The following is an 18837-nucleotide window of genomic DNA, read 5'->3' as shown; positions in this document are numbered from 1 at the left end:
ACATTATGATATATGTATGGGAAAAGACTCAAATATGTCATCAAATTTTCAGAAAAGGCTCATCTATGTCATGAGTTAAAAGTTTTGCTCATTTATGTCATTACCATTTAAGAAAAGGCTCATTCATTACCATTATTTTTTAACAGTGATTTTGCAAAATTATTTTTGACACGTGACAAATTATAATTTAGTCAGTCATTAATTTTTTAATTAAGAAAAAAAATTGAACTAAATATTTTTAATTAAAAAATTAATTACGTGGCGAATTAATTGGCCACGTCATTAATTTTTTAAATAAAAAATTCAAAAAAAAAAAAATTTGTTATAAACAATTTATATTATAGTGAATATCTAATTATGTTGAGTCCTGATATGGTTAGGAATTTCCTTTGTTGCAAATAAGATTTGTGAAAGATCTATGAATACTGAATATACTTCAAGAGAAATAAGAAGTTTTTTCTCCTAATTTTTCTTCTTCTAAATTTATATATTTTCATAACATAATTCAATTTTTATTCGAAATTTTAATTTTTTTTATTTTAGAAATTGATGACATGTCCAATTAATTTGCCATGTCATCATTAATTAAAAAAATTTGATTCAATTTTTTTTCCTCAGAATTATGAATTTTTTAATTAAAAATTTGATAATGTAATCGAATTATAATTAATCACATATCAAAAATAATTTTATAAAATTACTATTAAAAATAGCGATATAAATAAATTTTTTAACTGATGAACCTTTTCTTCGTATAAAATAATACATAAAAAATTTAATATTCATTTAAATATAATATATTATGAAACAATAGAAAACTATCGATACCTGGATAACATCCAAAAAAGCGCACCTCATTTTGGGCCCTAAAAACGTAAAACAATTTTGTAACAAAACGCAGGCGGCTCACGCCACCACTTGAACACGGACTCCAATTATTATTGTTCACCCAAATTCTTTTTCACCTTTTTTGCCCCTCTCCCAAATTCCATCTTCTCTTCAAAAAAAACCTCGAAATTCATGGAGGTTTTCAATCAATTTCTGCAAATACGATAGATTCAACAAGCCTTATCTGCAGTTTTTTCCTTCTATCTCTACATATAACATACAGGCGAAACTGTTTTTTTTTCTTTTTTTTTTTTGTGTTTGTATATATGTGTTTGAATTGTTAGGGGCATGGAGGTGGTTGAGGTGACAGGTACAAAGCCGATCCAGTTGGTGAGAGCGAAATCTAATCAGGATCGGATTAAGGTGAAGAGAAAAACGCTTGAGGCTGTGTTACAGGAATGTCAACGAGCTCTTGAATTGCTTAGTACTACTGGTTCCGTTGAGGATGACACCGATGAATCCAATTCTAGCAGTGATGTTGAACGGGATGCTTTGGATGACTCCGGTCAAGGCTCCTCTACTCCCTCTGCCGATGTTGAGACCGATGAGGTCAGCGTTAATTATTAGTAGTTCTGTCTATAATTGTGAAATAGTAGTTGTTAATTTCTTTTTCAGCTTTATCGGTTGTGAAATATTTTGTATTATGTGCTAAAAAGTGTTTGAATTGATTTAGTTGGAATCTTTTAATGTTAACAACATGAGCTGAGCTAGAAACTAGATTATACAGCGATTTAACTGTAGCTGAGAAATTTGAAAATTCTTCTAGTTCGATTGGAGAAAAAAATAGAAGAGATGTAAAGCATATGGTTATATATGCTAAGTTAGCTAGAAAGTCCTATTATCAAATATTAATGTTATATCACGAGAGTTGTAGAAATCAAGCTCTATGTACTTCCGTATTCTCATCATAGTCGGAGAACTGTAAGGTGCTTTTGAATATTACTGATATAATTATCATAATTGCATTTATTTGTGGTTCTAATTTGAGACAGTTTTTGTATTTTACTGCTGCCTTAATCTCTAAAAGGGTTTTTGGTTTTTGGTTTTGAGTTGATGCATAGTAAAAGAATTGGCATGTACTATGTTATGTTTATTTGAGTTGGTCATCCTTATTATGTTTTTATAAGGTATTACATACACTATTTGCTTTTGAACATTGCTGGCTTCTCATTCAACTAGCAGATGCATTGATTTCACTTGTATGAAATAATGATTGACTATTTGTGATTCAAGCAGATCAACGCCACTGTCCCACTCTGTTGTTTGGATAGATGGATTTAGGCAATCTACTTATTAAATTTAATTTCTGTGAACATCAACTACGGCAAAACGTTTGAAAGTGTGTTTTGTGTGTCTCTTTTTTGTTGTGCAGCTGCGAGATCTCCTGAAATCTAGAGTTCAATGCTCAGATTTCCTTCAAAAGCTAGAAAATGCTCAAGCATCTGTTCCACAAAACATAGCTGGTATATTTTTCAGAATGTTGGTAACTGTATGACTACTGAAGTCTTATCAGTCTCCTTCTCAAGTGGGGTCATGGTAGTAATAGCTTCCTTTTTTATTGTGTTGTAGAAGAAGGAAGTTCGTGGGACATGGTCAATGAGAATGACCTTTGGGAAGGTGGAGATCCTGAGTTAGATGGAGAAGACTATGTTTTAGTAAGGCAAGAAGATATAGTGGATGGTATAGCTTGCTTTATGGCTGCATACCTGTTATCTCTTAAGCAGACTAAGGTATGTATGTTTCCTTAGAAGAAACAGGCCTGACCTTCTTGTTCCTTCAAGTGTTGGTTCTTTCCTTTATTTCCTCTAGTTGAAACATAGCTCAATGCAACTTCCAGTGTTTTGGTTTTCCTTGTAAATGTGTTTATTTCAATTCATTAAATTGCTTACCTTTTGACTTCATAAAGAATATTCTTACCTTGTTTTTAATTATCTGTCATTTTCTTGTGTTCTTATCCTTATCTTAGCAGTTTGTTTGTACTTTGTAGCCCTCTAGACATATAGAATGATGTAGTTGCTACTCCACTCATAATTTACTTTCCTCGAAAGTAGGAACTAATTAAAATTAGAAAGCTAGACTTTGTGGAGTGGCTCACAGCAATCTTAGCGGAGAAGTCCTAGTAGATAAACCTTTCTGCTGTAAATAATGTTAAATTAGTCTCCTGGTTCTCCTAATAGTCAGGTCACTTGCTTTCTGTAGTCTGGAGGAATTCCTTCTATAGTAAGCCACTAAAAGCCTGCAAAGATCTAATGATATCCCCTCTGCCACAAATTATGACACAATTCACATCCCTATATTTCGACAACTATGTTAAAATAGTTTTTATATTGCTTGAACAAACTTCATTTTTTTTTCTTTAAACTGTTCAAAGTAGAATTTGATATCAAGTTTTTTCCATTAAGTCCTTACGTTGTTTTTACCAATAGTAATATGTTATGAAACTGAAATGAACATCTTTGATTATCTACCTTATCAAATGATGTTACATAAAATGAAGGAACAGAGGAGTATCTCTTCTCCAAAATCTGCCCACTTGACTTGCCGAAGGTCATTTCACATCTCTGTGTTTTGGTCAGGAAAGACCTTGATATAAGAGCATTAGTTGATAACTTGTCAAAAAAAGATATTAGTTGACTAATTGATCAATTTTGGTTGATAAGATTGAAAATAATTTTACAGTGCGAATTGTATTTTGAGTGCTGTGCTGATTCATGATGAATAGTTTTACGTCACTCAAAGTTACTTTAGTGTCTCCTCCTCGCTAGGAGGTTTAATTCTTTGCACTAATTTGTGCAGGATTTGACACCAAACCAACTCCAAGATGGTTAGTTGAATTTCATGCCTTCTTCCAACATAATTAAAAAGAAAACTCTTGTTTTCATTCACTCTGCTTCAATTCATTTTTAAAAGTTGGATTGAGGAAAGTGACATTAGATTTTCTTCGCAGCTCTCAGCAAGACATTCTCTTTGAAAAAGAAGAAAGGAAAGCTCCGAAAGGCATGGGATGGAAGCAAAGTTATTTACAATGTAGCATCTTGGGGGGCTACAGCTATTGGGTAAGCAAACCTATTTGATTCAGCAAAAGTAGTTCTGCTATCTCTTTTTCAAAAATGGGTAAAGTAGTTCTGCTCTGTTCTATCTACATGTCTGATGTACTCAGAGATGACAATATATGACAATATTCTATGTAAAATGTTTTTTTTGAGGAAAGTTGTTTCTTTCCTTGTCTGCACTTGTTCTTTCAATAACAACTTTAAAGCATGTTTTGCTCATTGTAAGGTGGAAACAGAATAGAAAGACAGCTGAACATAATCTTCTTCCCACTGCAGACTATAAGCAATGGCTAACTAGTGCTTATAGCTTAAGAAGTGCAAAACAATTTTCAGACACTTTAAGCAAGGAAATCTTTTAGCCTTCATGAATAAGCCTGTAGTCTTTCAGCTCCATGTATTCTCTCACTTTTCTTGGCCAGATTCTCTCCAACTAAAGCTCTTGCCACGCCATCATAATGGTTATCACTAGGTTTCCCAAGTCAAAACACCAAATAGGAGGAGAAACCAAAAAGAATATAAACATGTACTTTAAGCTTGTACCCGACAACATACCCAATATAATCCCACTATACTTTAAGCTGTACCCAAGTTTGTCTAACTGTGCTCATTGCTAGATATTATTAATTTATAACCCATGAATGTGGAGAAGGGGAGAAATCAATTTCGATTGTCTTTAAAACTGATTGAATGTGAATTGGAGAGAAACAAGGGACCGAGTGTGTCATGTAGAATCTTCTTTGTGCTCTTATCTTGGTCTAGTTTGCATAGCATGCTACTTCAGTTGTTGCCAAATCGAAAGTTGATGTTTGCCTTAATAGACTAAACTGAATTCTATCTTTGGCATATGCTCGATTTATTTGTTTAGTATGATATTTAATGCCTCCTCGGAAGATTGAAGGATACTTGCAAATCCTAATGAATGCAAGTCTCATTGACATCATTGCCTAAATATGTGTGCTTTTAATCAGGATATACCAAAACCCAGCTATTCTAAGAGCTGCATCAGCAGCATTCTGGACTTCCTGCCGTGTAATATCAAAGCTCTTATAAGCAGCGGTTCTGGCTTAGCTGAAATCCCAAGGCTTCGCCTCGCCTGCATGATGTAACATTTACTTGTGCCCTCAGGTTTCTGTTGTTGGTTCTTTAACATGTAATATAAATGCCATTCTTTGTTTAATCATGTAAATATTTCGCCAATTGAATAGCCTGCGTGCAGATTGATCGGGCTTAGTCTGATGATCTTGTTTGATTATTGATACTCTCTACGAATCGCAGTTGATCATAATGCCTTCTGAGTCATTTAGTAATTTATCGCCCTACAGCTCTCTCGTACCGGTTGTGGAGTGTGACTGTTGAATAGTTGTTTTATTTGCCCTAATGCCTGGTTGCTTAATTTCAAACAGGCAGATTGTACGTTAACTCCAATTGACCACTTGCTACCATATACTTGTAATACATAACGCGCCCAACTCGAAGAAAAAAGTTATTAAATGATATCTAGTAGGCATATAAACAATTTTGAGTTGAAATAAGAAACGTCAAGTGATGATTCTTGACTGCTTCTGCATATGTAGATAGAGTGAGTGCAGTCATGGAAGAACACAACACGCAGAAGGCATACTCAACATTATGTAATTTGACAAAATGTGAATTACAAGCTATAAGTCTTTTATATATGGAGCAGTAGAGTCACCTGCTCCTACAACAAAAATGACTGAGAGACACTATCTCCTATTCTTTCTTCTGTAGCAGGCCTAAAACCCATAAGAGAGAACATTTTCACCGTGATCTTCCCTTATCTGAGGCGAATCCACCTGTAGACTATAGGTTATAGGCTATGGCAACGACACCCTTCTTCCTCTTTTCTGTTTCCGGAACCAAAAAGGAAACAAAATAATGGAATTGAATAGGACATCATCTATACATAATTACATCTAGTAAAAGTAATTTGATCCTTTGTTATTCGATGCATCCCTACAAAGCATTGATCGCACTTCAAGAATGGACCTTGGAGGCTCAACGTCTTTCTCTTGAAGCGAATTGCCTAAAAGCTGCTGCATCTGAGAGGCAAAGGTATCATCTAGGATCTGCAAATGTCAAGTACATAAAATGATGAAACATGAAGTAATTGAAATGCACTTTGTCCTAGAAATATGAGACGTTGCTACTTACAGAGACTGCAATTCGTGAACCCTTGTACCAAGACCGGTTCTCTTTCCTGCTCTCTAAGAAACTTAGCACGTCCTGCATCAGATTGAAATTGGTATGGATTTTCAAGTGAAAATGAAGACTAAGCTATCAACCAGAAGTTCAACCAACCTGTCCCATCCTGTCCCAGTAGCCTCGACAACTTGCGATGAACACATTAGGTTCAAAAATGGTGCAAAGGTGATTTATGGTACTTGTCAACTGCTCCTTCAGTGGCTGCATCTTAAATCTTATGTCTGATTCTATGACATTCTCCTTGGAATCTTGTAAAATTTTCTTCAACTTTGTGTTGTTCTGCAGCTTCGTCTGAACAGGAACGGTGATATTTGTTTAGTAGTCAGTGTATGGCTTTAGTTTGAAAGAGATATAAGAACAGAATGTCTGGAGCTACTTATGCATTTTCCATTATTAGCATCGGTTATGAGTTTTTTATGAAATGAATGACATATATCTTAAAGCAGCCACATAAGATCAGCATAACGGAGCCTACTTTCACGACTGAACTTTCAAGATAGCAAATTAGCGGTTTGGTCCATGACTCAGCACTTAAAAGACTTTGCTAATTACATCATGTGCACTGATGTTATCCTGACCAAGCACTTTTCTCTCCCTTTTATTGATAAATCTCATCAGAAGAATCACGTAATCAGTTGAAAGGTTTCAGTAAGTACCAAGTAGACAAATATGTAGAGCGAAGTGCATTATCTGTGTGTACTCCTTTTAGTTTTAGATTTAACCAAAATGTATAGAAAACTTACATTTTCCACAAGCTTCTCAATGACTGCTTGCACATAATTTCTGAATTTAGCTCGAAGCATCACAGTCACCTCACTCAGGCGCTCTCCAGGGGCGGTGTTTCCTCCTTCAGGGATACATGAGCCCCAGGACTTAAACTGCTGCTCTATGTTTGGGCGCAGAATGTCTAGCATCCTCTTCATTGAATTCAAAAGAATCCCCAGCTGAAAGAACGAACACGTTTCAGGCCTAAAAATACGAAATACAAATGTGATGAAGGGCAGATAAGCATGCTGCTTACATCTTCTGGCACAACATAGGGGCAAACTGATCTTTTGGTAAGTTTTTGCACATATTTGAAGCCAAATTTCTTGGGTGTCAAATTCTCCTTTAACGGAGACAAGACATCTGCATATTGCTTCTCCAGTGCATCCAAAATTGCTTTCTCAATATCAGCAATGGCCTTCATACATCAAGAGAAAAAATAAATTGTCAACTACAAATTAAAATAGTAGTTTCAAATAACCAAAAAATGAAATAAAATTGTAAGATGAACAACAAAGTGCAACAACAGCCAGTATGTTACTGCCTATTTGATTCCTTTATCTCAATCTCTCTTCACTTCCAGGAGAAAAAAAGAAATGAAGCAAGGAGAAAGATGAAAATGAAATAAAGTAATTTTTGAAATTGAGAAGAGTGATGCAACACAAGGAAAATAAAAATGAAAATGAAATAAAATTCAAACGTTTTTCAGTTTCTTTGCTTTTCATACAATGGAGAAGTCTAAACATACCAGTCCTTTTTCAGCAAATAAATAAATCAACTTTGGCACTGGCAGAGACCAGAGACTATATACTGGTATACCCACACGGAGCACAAGATAATGAGAGTATCGCGGAAGTAATGTTCAATTACTACTGTTCCACTGTCAATTAGTCTGTTAATGAATCCTTTTGACGGTTTATAATGGTGCGGTAAAAAGAAATGCAACAGGCTTTTTAGCAAGTGTGGGGCAACTGCCTACAACAGTATATTTCCATGCAGAGTAGTAAAAGAGAAACAAGAATAATCAGGACATACATTCTCCAATACAAATGTGTACTCCGGCCAGCGGCAGATGATGATCACATAGTCATTAAGAGTTCCTTTCAGGCGCTCGTACATTTCATCGACAAAAGGGGTTGTTGAATGCTGTGTTTTCACTCCCGACCATTTCACCTGTGAGATAAAGGAGTTAATTTAGCCCAATCAAGAAGAATGAAGGATAGAGCAGATCAGCAGAAAGTGAAAACCAATGATAACCAACTCTCCTAGGATAACTTGAAGCAGAACCAAGAAAGCTGTCAGTAGCGTAAAGAGTCCATTTTTCTTTCCATCTAACAAGCAAAAATTGGCCCATCTTAAAAAAACTAAGAATTGGTCTGTAAGAATTGGCCCATCTTGATAAATTCTTTCCATCCCCATTGCTAAATGTAAGAACTAGCCCATCTTTAAAAATTAAAATAAAAAGCAAAAACAAATCTAGAGCTTAGTAGTTATCAATTACAAGGCCTGTTTAGTAGCTAATATTTTTACATTGCATCTGGAAAGCAGCAAGTTGGAAACTCACACTAAGAACTTTCCTCCAAAATTAAACCTGCAAAGAGTGCATGATTTTAACACTCTATTATTATTTTAAAATTTAATTTTCCTCTCAAACATACACATGCAAGAAAATGATTCTGAATCTCCTTGCTGCATTGCAAAATTTTCAAGAAGAAGTGTTCTAGCGACTATCTTACATACAAATGAAGGCTCAATGTTTCCAAGCTCCTCCTATGCTTCTGTTAGGCTACTGAAAATTAAGAAGCCTAATCTAGATTTTAACATCTCGACCCTTGGATTCCTGGATACCATCCAGCCTCCGCCTACAGTGCAAGTTCACATGTGCAGCATATATAATGAAAAGGCATTGACCAGCATATATAAAATTAAAATAGCATCGACCAGCATAATCCAGAAGACTAATTAGAAAAAAATAGCACAGTGCAAGATTATGCAAGTCGGATGCTGAGTTACTGGAAAATAATCACACCAAACACAGATCATATGAGATGGTTCATCTTAATGGAAGGATATTAGGGCCAGATTAGTAGAGAGTCGATACACAAAGGGTATAAACATTAAACAGTGCCTGTGAAAGCCTCAGTTAGTACCTTGTCCAGCTTGCAAGATTCCAGCAAAGAGAGCCGTTTATCCTGGATCCACAGGATGATATACAAATGGAACAACTCTTTTGCATCTACTCCTCCTTTAACGGGTCTGCACAGGTTGTTTCACCACAAATTACACCATTTAGAATATAGATCTTATGAATTAAAAAGTGCACTTATTCAAGACTTACTTGATATTCCAGCAGGCAAGATCCCTCTGGAAATCTGCTGTTGCAATGACAAGGTCAGTCACATGGGGAGAAGGGCCAGCAGGGGGGCAAGCGATCAGGAATGCACGCAATCTACAGCAAAGTTCTGCACTATATATGGCTGAAGAGAGGTTTGGCAAGTCTATGAAGCTGCACACAGAAAATGGAAAACATCGAGGCAGTTAGGAATGTCGCAAGAAATGACAACTAATGGGGAAAAAAACTTGATATTGGACTCGTTGATTGTACAAGAAATGCACTTTAGACTTGTCAACAAGAAAATGCTTAACGGTTTTATGCATGAAAGGAGAAACGCACATGTAAGGCATAAGCACAAGAGAGAAAGGGAGTTAGAAAAAGAGGGGAAGGAAGAGGGGGGGGGGGGGGGACACTAGATCATGTCTGTTAAGAAAAAAACGCATCGGGTTTGCCAAACCATAAACAGAGACAATAGTCAATTCCTCACTCAACTGATACTATGTAAACATTAGTCCAGCAACGAGAAAAATTGATAAATCTCATCATATGATATTTCATATTCATATGCCCTCTAACTTGAACTCCTAGAATAGGGATAGTCTGGCTCTGATACAATGTCAAGAAAATAGAGTCCAAGCTTAACACAACCTCAAAAGTTAGCATAGGAGGTAAAGGATTGCTCAAGACATGGGAACAACACATTCCTCTTAATCAATGCATGACACTTAACAATGTGAATGTTTGTTTTGTCGAAAAGTCAATTCACATAATACTAAGCAATCTTAAAATATTTACTTTAGACACATAATAGCCTCAGTATAATTCAAATTATAAATACCTTGGAAGAATATTTTGATTGTGGATCTCAATGTCAGTAAATATTTCATTTCTTATGTTCATACAGAGTGACTTCATTTTTTGATAAGCAGTAGACACGGTAACAGCATCAATCAAGAGTCCTTCATTATTCCCGCTGACATATTCATCCGTTTCTGTCAAGTGCCGTCTTGATCTTTTCTTAGCAGCAGCCTGTGCAATCAAATATTATGCCAAAAACAGCAGATAAAAACAGATGATATATAGAAATATGTGCCAGGTTCCAGACCTGAAAATAACTGTACAATGTGTTCTGAGTTTCAGGAGATAATATGTCGTGAAGTAGAGAAAATAATTTAACAGCAGGCTCCAATGCAGGTGGTACAACCCCAGTAGCTGGTTTGAAGACATCCATTATCCCCGATGGTGTTGACTCATCCAAAGACTTGTAGTTTTCAAAAACCAACCCAAATATCTGTTCAATCTGGTCCTCAATTTCCCCCAAAATACGATTCTGTAAGTAGCAAGCAACACTGTGCAATGTCAATAATTATGAGCTATACGTTACCAAATGGTAGACCATTCTTTTATAAAGAAACACCATATAGAATACAACTTCGTTGAAGACAATAAAGTCACAGAATAATTTGGAATCTTAAAGACACAAAACAGTATCGATGTCCAATCTGCAATATGGAATATACCAGATTCAATGTGTTTGTTACCTCTTGATGACTAAGGATGCTCTTAGAACGGCCCTTCATTATAACAGGTAGCAAAAGATCATGCACAACTGTAAGACAATCAGCAGTTGGTGTTGCCACATCCATGACATAGGAAAGGTACCTGCACAGTTGATGTTGCAAAATAATTAGGCACATAATAAGGAAGTGGGTAAACTCCTCCAGCACCTAAAACAAGTAGATGTAACCATATATTACCTTAATCTAGTGTATGCATCAGAAACTCCATAGATGTAAAATATATCGTACCTTAATCTAGTGTATGCATCAGAAACTCCATAGTATGATGCAAATTCAGTGAGCAACCATTTCCATGGACCATGTAGTGTCAAATTTCTTTGTTGGAATTGCTGAATCTTCATTGCAACTTCAAGTACCAGGTCATAAGCAACAGTTTCTGCAACTGAACCACACTGTGATAGGAAGAAACCAGAAAAGGGTCAGACATTTTGTGATTATGCTTTTATTTTCTCCCAATACTTTTTTAGTAGGGGATGTAACAGCAAATCATTTTATGGACAGACAATAAAAGTCATCATAAATTTCCACAGAGGAACTCCAATAAGAGGAATGCATTATCAATCATTAGTCAATGACAAAAGATGACAAACTCACCTTAAGATGACTATTTTCATCAAATGCTGTTGAGTAATTAATAAAGAGTTGTACTTTGCCAACAAGCTCATGTTCTGGTTCACGATAGACGGACCACCACCGAAGTTTCTCACCCTGAATGGAACTTTACTTTAAGAATCATGAGCTAACTGAAGCAATAATTCTAGTTGATAACTAAGTTGAATTCAGCCAGGTTTACCGGTTCTTCAGCAATGGTGGCAACTTGAGCAAGGACACGACCATAATGCTTTCCGTTGGAATCCAGGACTTCAACGATTAGATCATCTCCAAGATTATCTGGAAAGCTGTAAAGATATTCACATCAAAAACAACATACCCAGTGAAATACCCAAGTGGGGTCTGGGGAGGGAAGAGTGTAAGCAGGCCTTACACTCTTGGAGGTAGAGAGGGTACAGTGTTCGCATTACAATCCAAGGATTATAGCAGTTATTCAGAGACAAAATATGCATTTAACAGAATTCTATAGAAAGAAAATAGGATGACGGTCGAAGAAAAGCTTACAAAATGTGGGTTTCGCCTGATCCAGGTTGCATTTTAATAGCATCCTCTTCCGTCGAACTTTTTAGTCGTAAGAAACAATAGTATGTCTCTGATCACATATTCGGTTCATGGGTGAGATAACATAGTAAATAAAAATCACTATATTACACAAGGTTTAGTAAAAATAAAGCGCCTCTATGGTCACAGAATTTGTGCCACTTGTGCCCTTGTAAATTGAGAAGTATGAAAAGCAAATGAGGATTAAAGAAAGGTCAAGAACATACAATTTTCTCATAAAAAGTAATTAGTTCAAACCCACTGTTAATTGAGAACAGTGTAACAACTTGAACTGCGCTTAATTTCTTTAGCCTTTTGTCTTGTTAGCTTATTAAGATCGATTAACATTGTAAAATATCTGCGGGCAAGCTGGCCAGGATACTACCATGGTTAAATAGAATCAGAAACCATCTCCAATTAAATTTTGCTCCGCAGGGGTGTATCTCAGATATGGCAGCTATTTTTGACATCACAGGGTTTCAGAGGGTTATGTGAGGCAGTTCCTACTCCCTACAACCTTCTAAACTATTGCAGCTGCCCACAAATGAACAAGAAAATAGGCAAAGTGTTGGAATACCATCCTTGCTAGCGTTTTTTAGACAATATGGGATGAGAGAACTCAAGGTGTTTGAAGGCAAAAATGACAGGGATACACATGTTTTTTTTTGGGTCCAAGAATTCTTGTGCAGTTACTATTGCAGCAGTTACTTGGTGCTCTTTTAATACAATTATTACCTCCTTAAATAAGCATATCAATCTAAAGAATTCTTTTATATGGTAAAAGCAGACTAATCACATTATAAACAGAAGAATTTAGTCAACTTGGATTAATAATGTTACAAGAATGAATCTCTCTCACATACTACAAAAGTCTATGAATGTGTATCTGGCACTTGATAATTCAGGATTAGCATATTCATATTATAAGTGAAACAACTATTTACAATGGATAGATTGTTGATAATTCATCAAGAAGATAAATGAGGATGTGGAGATAATTTTGTTCAGGAACAGCTGAAACTAAATGATTAGAACATTAAGTTTTCACTGTATCTCAAATGGGTTAAAAGTAACACGAAGCTACAGGATGAGTGAACTAACAATACAAGAATCAACATTCAAGAGCAATGAACATCTTTACCTTGAACAACATCATAAGATGATGGATTGCTGCGGAGAGATGTCACACCAATTTTCAGGAGTCCAGAAACTTGCTTTACATATTGGGTGCTCGCCTGCATGTATGCCAAACTCTGGCGCGAGAAGGAACCATTTGCAGGCACACGAGGAGCAAAATGGACTTTGCGAATCGCTCGCCATCCAGAAGAGATTGATGACCGCATATTGGATAGGTGATATCTAACAGATTCAATCTTTATTTTTGGTGTTTTCAGGGAAGAAAAACTGCAGCCAGTGGGTGGGTCCAAGCCCATCTTAACCTTCCTAACTGCATAATCAGAAAAAGGTCAATGAGAGAATCTTCAGTAGTATGACCCTAAATATTACAAGTAAATACAATGGATTACCTTGGATCTTCATCTTTCCAACCATTTGCTTGGGTTTTGGGGCAGCCGCTTCCTTAGGAAGCTCGGAAGAGCGGTTTGCCATTAATTCCTCCTCTGATTGTAACAGAACTTGCTGTAACCTGCAACCATATAAGAGAGGAAGTTGAACACGGCATAAATCATCTCAGTGTTTGTTATAGACTTCTTCTCAAAGTGACCCTAAAGCCAGAAAAGATCATAGCAACTGCTCAATAGCGTGGAACACGAGAAAAAAACTGACCTAAATGAATTCCTTAAGAGAGCACATTCACTTTCCAAAAACATTGGAGCTTCCATGCAACCCCTAGCCCAAGAATGCAAACAGAGCCGAACACATGCATCATAGGCGAGCACGCGATGCCATGGGCCCAGTGCACTGTATTAGATAGAAAATCATCACTGATAATATTGGAAGAGTAACTATACATTGTAAATTTGTTTGTGTTAACAGTAAAGGTACCTGGCATGAAAAGTTGGAAGGCGAGCGGGATAAGAACCCAACGGCCCTCCACTTTCTGCAGCAGCAGCAGTCGTCCTGAAAAACAGGTGTACGCAGATATAAGCTGAAATTCAGGAAGAATCGTGCTTTCAAAGAAGAAAGGCACTAAGGCCACGGAAAATATAAAGCTTTAGGTTTTGTAACTGGTTCATGAACAAACCTCACAGGTGAGTCAGAATTATTTGGAACTTTGACCTGGTGGTTTATGCCAGAAGAATTGTGACTATCTGCCTTTGCTGAGAGACCAGAATCTTCTGCCATAGATTGCACATTAGCTGTTCTAGAGGCAGGGATCCGTTCATCAACTTCTTTGATTTCAGCAGCAGGACTGTAAAATGGAGGCGCACTGGGAACGTCCTCATCAACGACTTTCTTCTGTAAATTCCCAGAGGTCATATCCTGAAAGTGATTGAATTAGGTTCACCAGAGAGTGTCTACGTTCTCTAGAAAGTACTGAAGAAACACACCAGTACATGAGAAAAGATCCATTGCACAAGTAGAACAATTTAAATTCAACTAGGAAACATTCATCTAAGAAGAAAAGGAAAACGTAGCCATCAATGATAGCTAGTCAGACTTAGTGATCATTTATAGTAAATTCATATTATCACCACCTCTTAGTGAAGGAGGAATCAAACAATTCACAGTTACAAGTTTGAAAGGTGTGCTCTTTTAGTTGTCTAGCAACACCTGACAGCTAAAAATTTGAGAATAAAAAGGATTACATATGTCGACTGGTGCTTCATTTGAAGATGTGACCACCTCCTTTTACATTGTCAGGTGACAACTCGCTCATGCTGTGAGATTTTGAGATGATTCAGGCTGCAATGGACAATGCCCAGAACTGTAAAGAAGGCTAGAAGAAGGAAGAGAAGTTGAAGAGCGAGGGATGTCTCACCCTTGGCACTCATGTGAGTCCATGAGAGAAAAGAAATAGGAGAGCTTTAGTAGGTGTAGAGAACAACTATGTATTTTTGAGGAATTACCTATCATTCCTAACTTCTTTTTGGTGCAACCACAAAATTATTGTTTGTATAGAAGACTGGGTGTCGCTCCGATCATATTATATTGTACATTCTCTACTATTTGGTATAGTGCTTGTACACAGATGATTTTTCCAATATATTAATATAATTATCAACTTCATCAAAAAGAGATAACAAATTCATGCATATAATGTTTGAACTTTTAGTCCCCACAATTTTTCATCTTCAAGATAATGTTCGAGCGCAAAGGGCATTCATAATAACCATTGGTATTACATAATCTGTTCACCAGCAAATCATAGAACAAGGTCAATTGAAAACTTTGCAGTGTAAACTCAGAACTATAATTCTGCCTAGTTGAGGAACTCCAAGTCATATACACACGACACAGTTATTTTCTCAGATAGACAATGATTCCTTTTAGTAAATAGTCTTATAATTCCTTACAAAAAAAAAAGTCGCATGATCTCTCTTTTTTTTATAACCATGGTGCCCCTGACAGTTTGCATGCAGCGCGACTAAGACAAATGAGAAGAAATCACTTGGTATTTTGACTCTAAAAGGAATTTGAACTTGAGACCTCAAGGTTTTTTAACCCACTTCATTGACCACTAGGTCACACCTTTATTGCTAAATAGTCACATAATCTTAACTTGTGGAAGATGAAAAATTAAGATTCATATTTCATAGAAATGGCAATGCACAGAATTTAAAGTACGAGTGCGGACAAAGACATCACATAGGAGGACATTCAGGAAACCTTATGACAACCATTAGTGAGGAGCATCAGATATTCCTTAAAGGATATCTTTGAATGACTGCTTCAATTATGAATAAAAAAGTCGTAGCATTATTCAATATAACCAAATTCTAAAGCTAATTTCATTTTCGAAGAATACATTAGTTTAACAATTGGTAACTCAATTTAAACATAGCTAAAACAAGTTAATACCTTCTGAGTCTTGTTTCCTGTATTCAATTTAGATGGAATGCTGGACGCATACCCTTCAGATGCATAATTTGTTGATCGTGGAACAGTTCTATTATTTGTCCCAACTTGGGTGGAAGAGAACTCAGAGCTTGCAGCAGAATCAGAAGATTCCTCCTCAGTATACACACTACTTCCAATTGGGTATCTATTAGCTCCTCTCATCAATCTATCAACCACGTGTCCACGACCTCTCGCCAACGTCTCCATCGACGAACTAACATCATCAGAGTACATACTGTCACTTGCATACTGCATAGCACCACGCCTAGGTGGGAGATTGTAGTATCTCTGAGTGGCTGCAGTAGTGCTAGGCACTCTATCATCATGTGGTGATGAATCCAGCGAATATCTCCCCCCATAAACCTCCTCTTCCGAGTCAGTGATCATGTCATTATCAGAAACCGACGCACTTTCATCTAAATCCGCAGGTATAACTCTAGATACCGGAATAACCCCTGACAGATGACCACTCCGGAATTTCGAAGGTGGCGGAAGCCCAACATTGCGACCCCCATTTCTCATACTCCCAATTGGATCAACCCTTGATCCTTGGCTTGAAACTGAGAAAGGAACTTCCTTAGTCTGCTGCCCAGAACCCTGATTTCCAAATGACAGCAACAAAAATCAAGAACCAAATCACTTCATAAACATCACATCATTTGCTGAATTTCAAATTTCAAAAATCAAAAAAAAAAAAAAATCCCTCCCACAACAGGACAAAGAAAATCTGACATCAAAATTCAAACTTTCAAGAATATGAGGAAACCTCACTTAGTTAAAAGTCCAAATAAAACAAAAAAAACACAAACCCATATAGAATCAAAAGACAAAATTACAGAAATGGTAAATAAAATTGAGAAATGATACCTCTCTAACCCACTTTAGGGCGTTATTATCAAGACCCTCAGTGAACATCTGCTTCCGTAATCAGGAAAAAAAAACCCAAATAAGAGAAAATCACAATGCATCAGTCAACTAAAAACAAAACAACAAAACAGACTTGAACAAGTATAGTACCACTGTACCAATAAGCAAAAACGGTGCCGTTCCAAATGAATCAAGAACAGTGTTACTTCATCACTGGGTTGGTTCAGATTAGAAAAAAGAACCTTTTTTTATTATTATTTCTTTGTGGGTTTTGCGTGAAGAAAAACAGAAATGGCAGAAGCAGAGAAAATTGTTAGCCGAAAAGTACTGAGCACGTACTAATGGTGAATGAAAACGGTGTCGAGGGGTAGGGGGGTTTGGAGGGGGGTGGGGTAGAACGACAACAAAAAAAGGAGTCGAACGTTGTAATGTGAACAACCTGTTTTTTCTCTCTCTAAGTTTTTCCCGCTTGCTTAAACGATGAAGAAAGAGAAACACTCACATGGGGGTAGTGGGTGGTAGGGCCCACATATTAATATTATTTTTTAAAAAGAAAATTTGGATAATTTTATTAAGGTCTCATTTCCACATTTACCCCTCCTTGAAAATTGAAATCTGTAAATTTGTTCTTGTTCACTTCTCATTGATTATTTAATTCTTTTCTTATCAAAGAAGAAAGTCTAAAATTTATTTTAAAAATTTAGTAATTTGAGTCGATAGACTCGATATTAATCTTGTAATTTTAAATTAAAGCTATATTAAATATATCAAATTACTTTTTAATTTGTGAATCTTAAAAATGTCATTTGAAAAATTAAAGTTAAAATATCATTAAAAAATTAAATAAATTATACTTTTTGAAATAAACTAAAATAAAATATTATATTTTTTTTATAAACGTAAGGGAATAATAATTTATATTTTGATACTGATAACTTTTGATAGTAAGATGGAAATTGGCCACCACAGAAAGTTTCTACCTTTAAAAGGAGAATTTCCTTATTTTAGATTTTTCTTATCTGTAAAAATTTAAATTTTGAAATTAACAATTATGATTATCATAAGAATATCTCATCCATATCCAATTAATTAGGAAAAATGCATAATTATCCACTTAATTTATATTTAAAATTTTGAGACACACTTATACTATATTAAGGTCTTATTATCCTGAACTTATTTACAAGTAATTTTATATTCTTTTTTTATTTATGTGGCACTAGCATGATAAAAAAAATTAACCAAACACTGAATCTACAAGATAGTGTCATACAGGCCGAAAAGGGCTAGAAAATTATTAATAAAATAAGTTCAAGAGTACTAGGATCTTAGTATAATATAAGTATATCTCTAACATTTCGAACATAGATTATGGGGATACTCGTACATTATCTCAATTAATAACATAATTTTATTACTTAAAAAAAGAACAATTGTTTCAAAATGTTAGTATCAAAATGTGAATCATGACCTTTTCATTTCTTTTTATTTTTTGTACTTACAAAACGTACATAAATGTGTAATAATGTTTGCTTTAAATAAAGAGTTCATCGGTTACACCAAACTTTATCATGCTTGTTACATTTTGTAACTATATATTATAATTTATAACATATTATTGTATAAAATATTGAATTTTCATGGAATAAGGGCAATTTGGGTAATTCACTATTCAACGGTACTTTTGCTACAAACAAAGCTTATGGAAGGAACAAAAAAATTCCATAAAGAATAATGAGAGAGAATATTTATAGGTTAGATAATATGAGACAAAAACTAATAATTGAATTTACAGTAAAAATATTTTAAATTAAATAGCATGGAGTATTCAAATTTATAATTAAAAAAAATGTAGCACGTTCAAATTATAAAAGCAATTTGTTGTCAAGATTCAAAATGATAGATTTTAACACAATAATGAGAAAAATAATGTATTGAATATCAACATTAATAT

The 18837-nt window shown here is 35.4% G+C and overlaps 2 protein-coding genes across 4 annotated transcripts; one reads left to right on the top strand and one right to left on the bottom strand.

Moving 5' to 3' along the window:
* Window positions 1-841: 841 nt before the first annotated feature.
* On the top strand, window positions 842-5224 carry LOC101250398 (uncharacterized). Its single transcript, XM_004237933.4, has 6 exons — window positions 842-1437; window positions 2261-2351; window positions 2458-2618; window positions 3685-3712; window positions 3836-3944; window positions 4910-5224. The coding sequence occupies exons 1-6, from the start codon at window positions 1177-1179 to the stop codon at window positions 4989-4991; spliced, it is 732 nt and encodes a 243-aa protein (XP_004237981.2). The 5' UTR covers window positions 842-1176; the 3' UTR covers window positions 4992-5224.
* A 335-nt stretch (window positions 5225-5559) lies between these two features.
* On the bottom strand, window positions 5560-17387 carry LOC101250110 (uncharacterized). Of its 3 annotated transcripts, none has more exons than XM_069297346.1 (23): window positions 17042-17387; window positions 16884-16931; window positions 15978-16613; window positions 14200-14438; window positions 14001-14075; window positions 13782-13916; window positions 13523-13641; window positions 13138-13443; window positions 11961-12048; window positions 11638-11743; window positions 11439-11552; window positions 11073-11236; window positions 10806-10926; window positions 10370-10594; window positions 10103-10293; window positions 9268-9435; window positions 9080-9185; window positions 7965-8102; window positions 7186-7347; window positions 6908-7108; window positions 6261-6455; window positions 6114-6185; window positions 5560-6028 (listed from the first exon to the last, which is right to left on the bottom strand). In XM_069297346.1, exons 2-23 carry the CDS (start codon window positions 16929-16931, stop codon window positions 5876-5878), a joined length of 3762 nt encoding a protein of 1253 aa, XP_069153447.1. In that variant the 5' UTR covers window positions 17042-17387; the 3' UTR covers window positions 5560-5875. The 3 variants fall into 3 exon arrangements, with proteins under 3 accessions (XP_069153447.1, XP_025886599.2, XP_025886600.2); XM_026030814.2 differs by having other exon boundaries at window positions 11022-11236; window positions 17034-17338; XM_026030815.2 differs by having other exon boundaries at window positions 17034-17338.
* Between the last annotated feature and the right edge of the window lie 1450 nt (window positions 17388-18837).

Source organism: Solanum lycopersicum, chromosome 4 (assembly GCF_036512215.1).
Source record: "Solanum lycopersicum chromosome 4, SLM_r2.1".
NCBI classification, from domain to species: Eukaryota; Viridiplantae; Streptophyta; class Magnoliopsida; order Solanales; family Solanaceae; genus Solanum; species Solanum lycopersicum.
This window is presented reverse-complemented; position numbering and strand designations above follow the sequence as displayed.

Bases quoted from the DNA above. Each gene is read 5' to 3' on its own strand.
- LOC101250398 (XM_004237933.4), top strand. From the start codon at position 1,177: ATGGAGGTGGTTGAGGTGACAGGTACAAAGCCGATCCAGTTGGTGAGA. The intron at 1,438-2,260 runs GTCAGCGTTAAT...TTTGTTGTGCAG, and splicing joins CCGATGTTGAGACCGATGAG to CTGCGAGATCTCCTGAAATC. The intron at 2,619-3,684 runs GTATGTATGTTT...TAATTTGTGCAG, and splicing joins TATCTCTTAAGCAGACTAAG to GATTTGACACCAAACCAACT.
- LOC101250110 (XM_026030814.2), bottom strand. From the start codon at position 16,931: ATGTTCACTGAGGGTCTTGATAATAACGCCCTAAAGTGGGTTAGAGAG. The intron at 12,049-13,137 runs GTAAAGATGTTC...ATATGTGATCAG, and splicing joins ATCTTATGATGTTGTTCAAG to AGACATACTATTGTTTCTTA. The intron at 9,186-9,267 runs GTAAGTCTTGAA...CAACCTGTGCAG, and splicing joins CTTGCCTGCTGGAATATCAA to ACCCGTTAAAGGAGGAGTAG.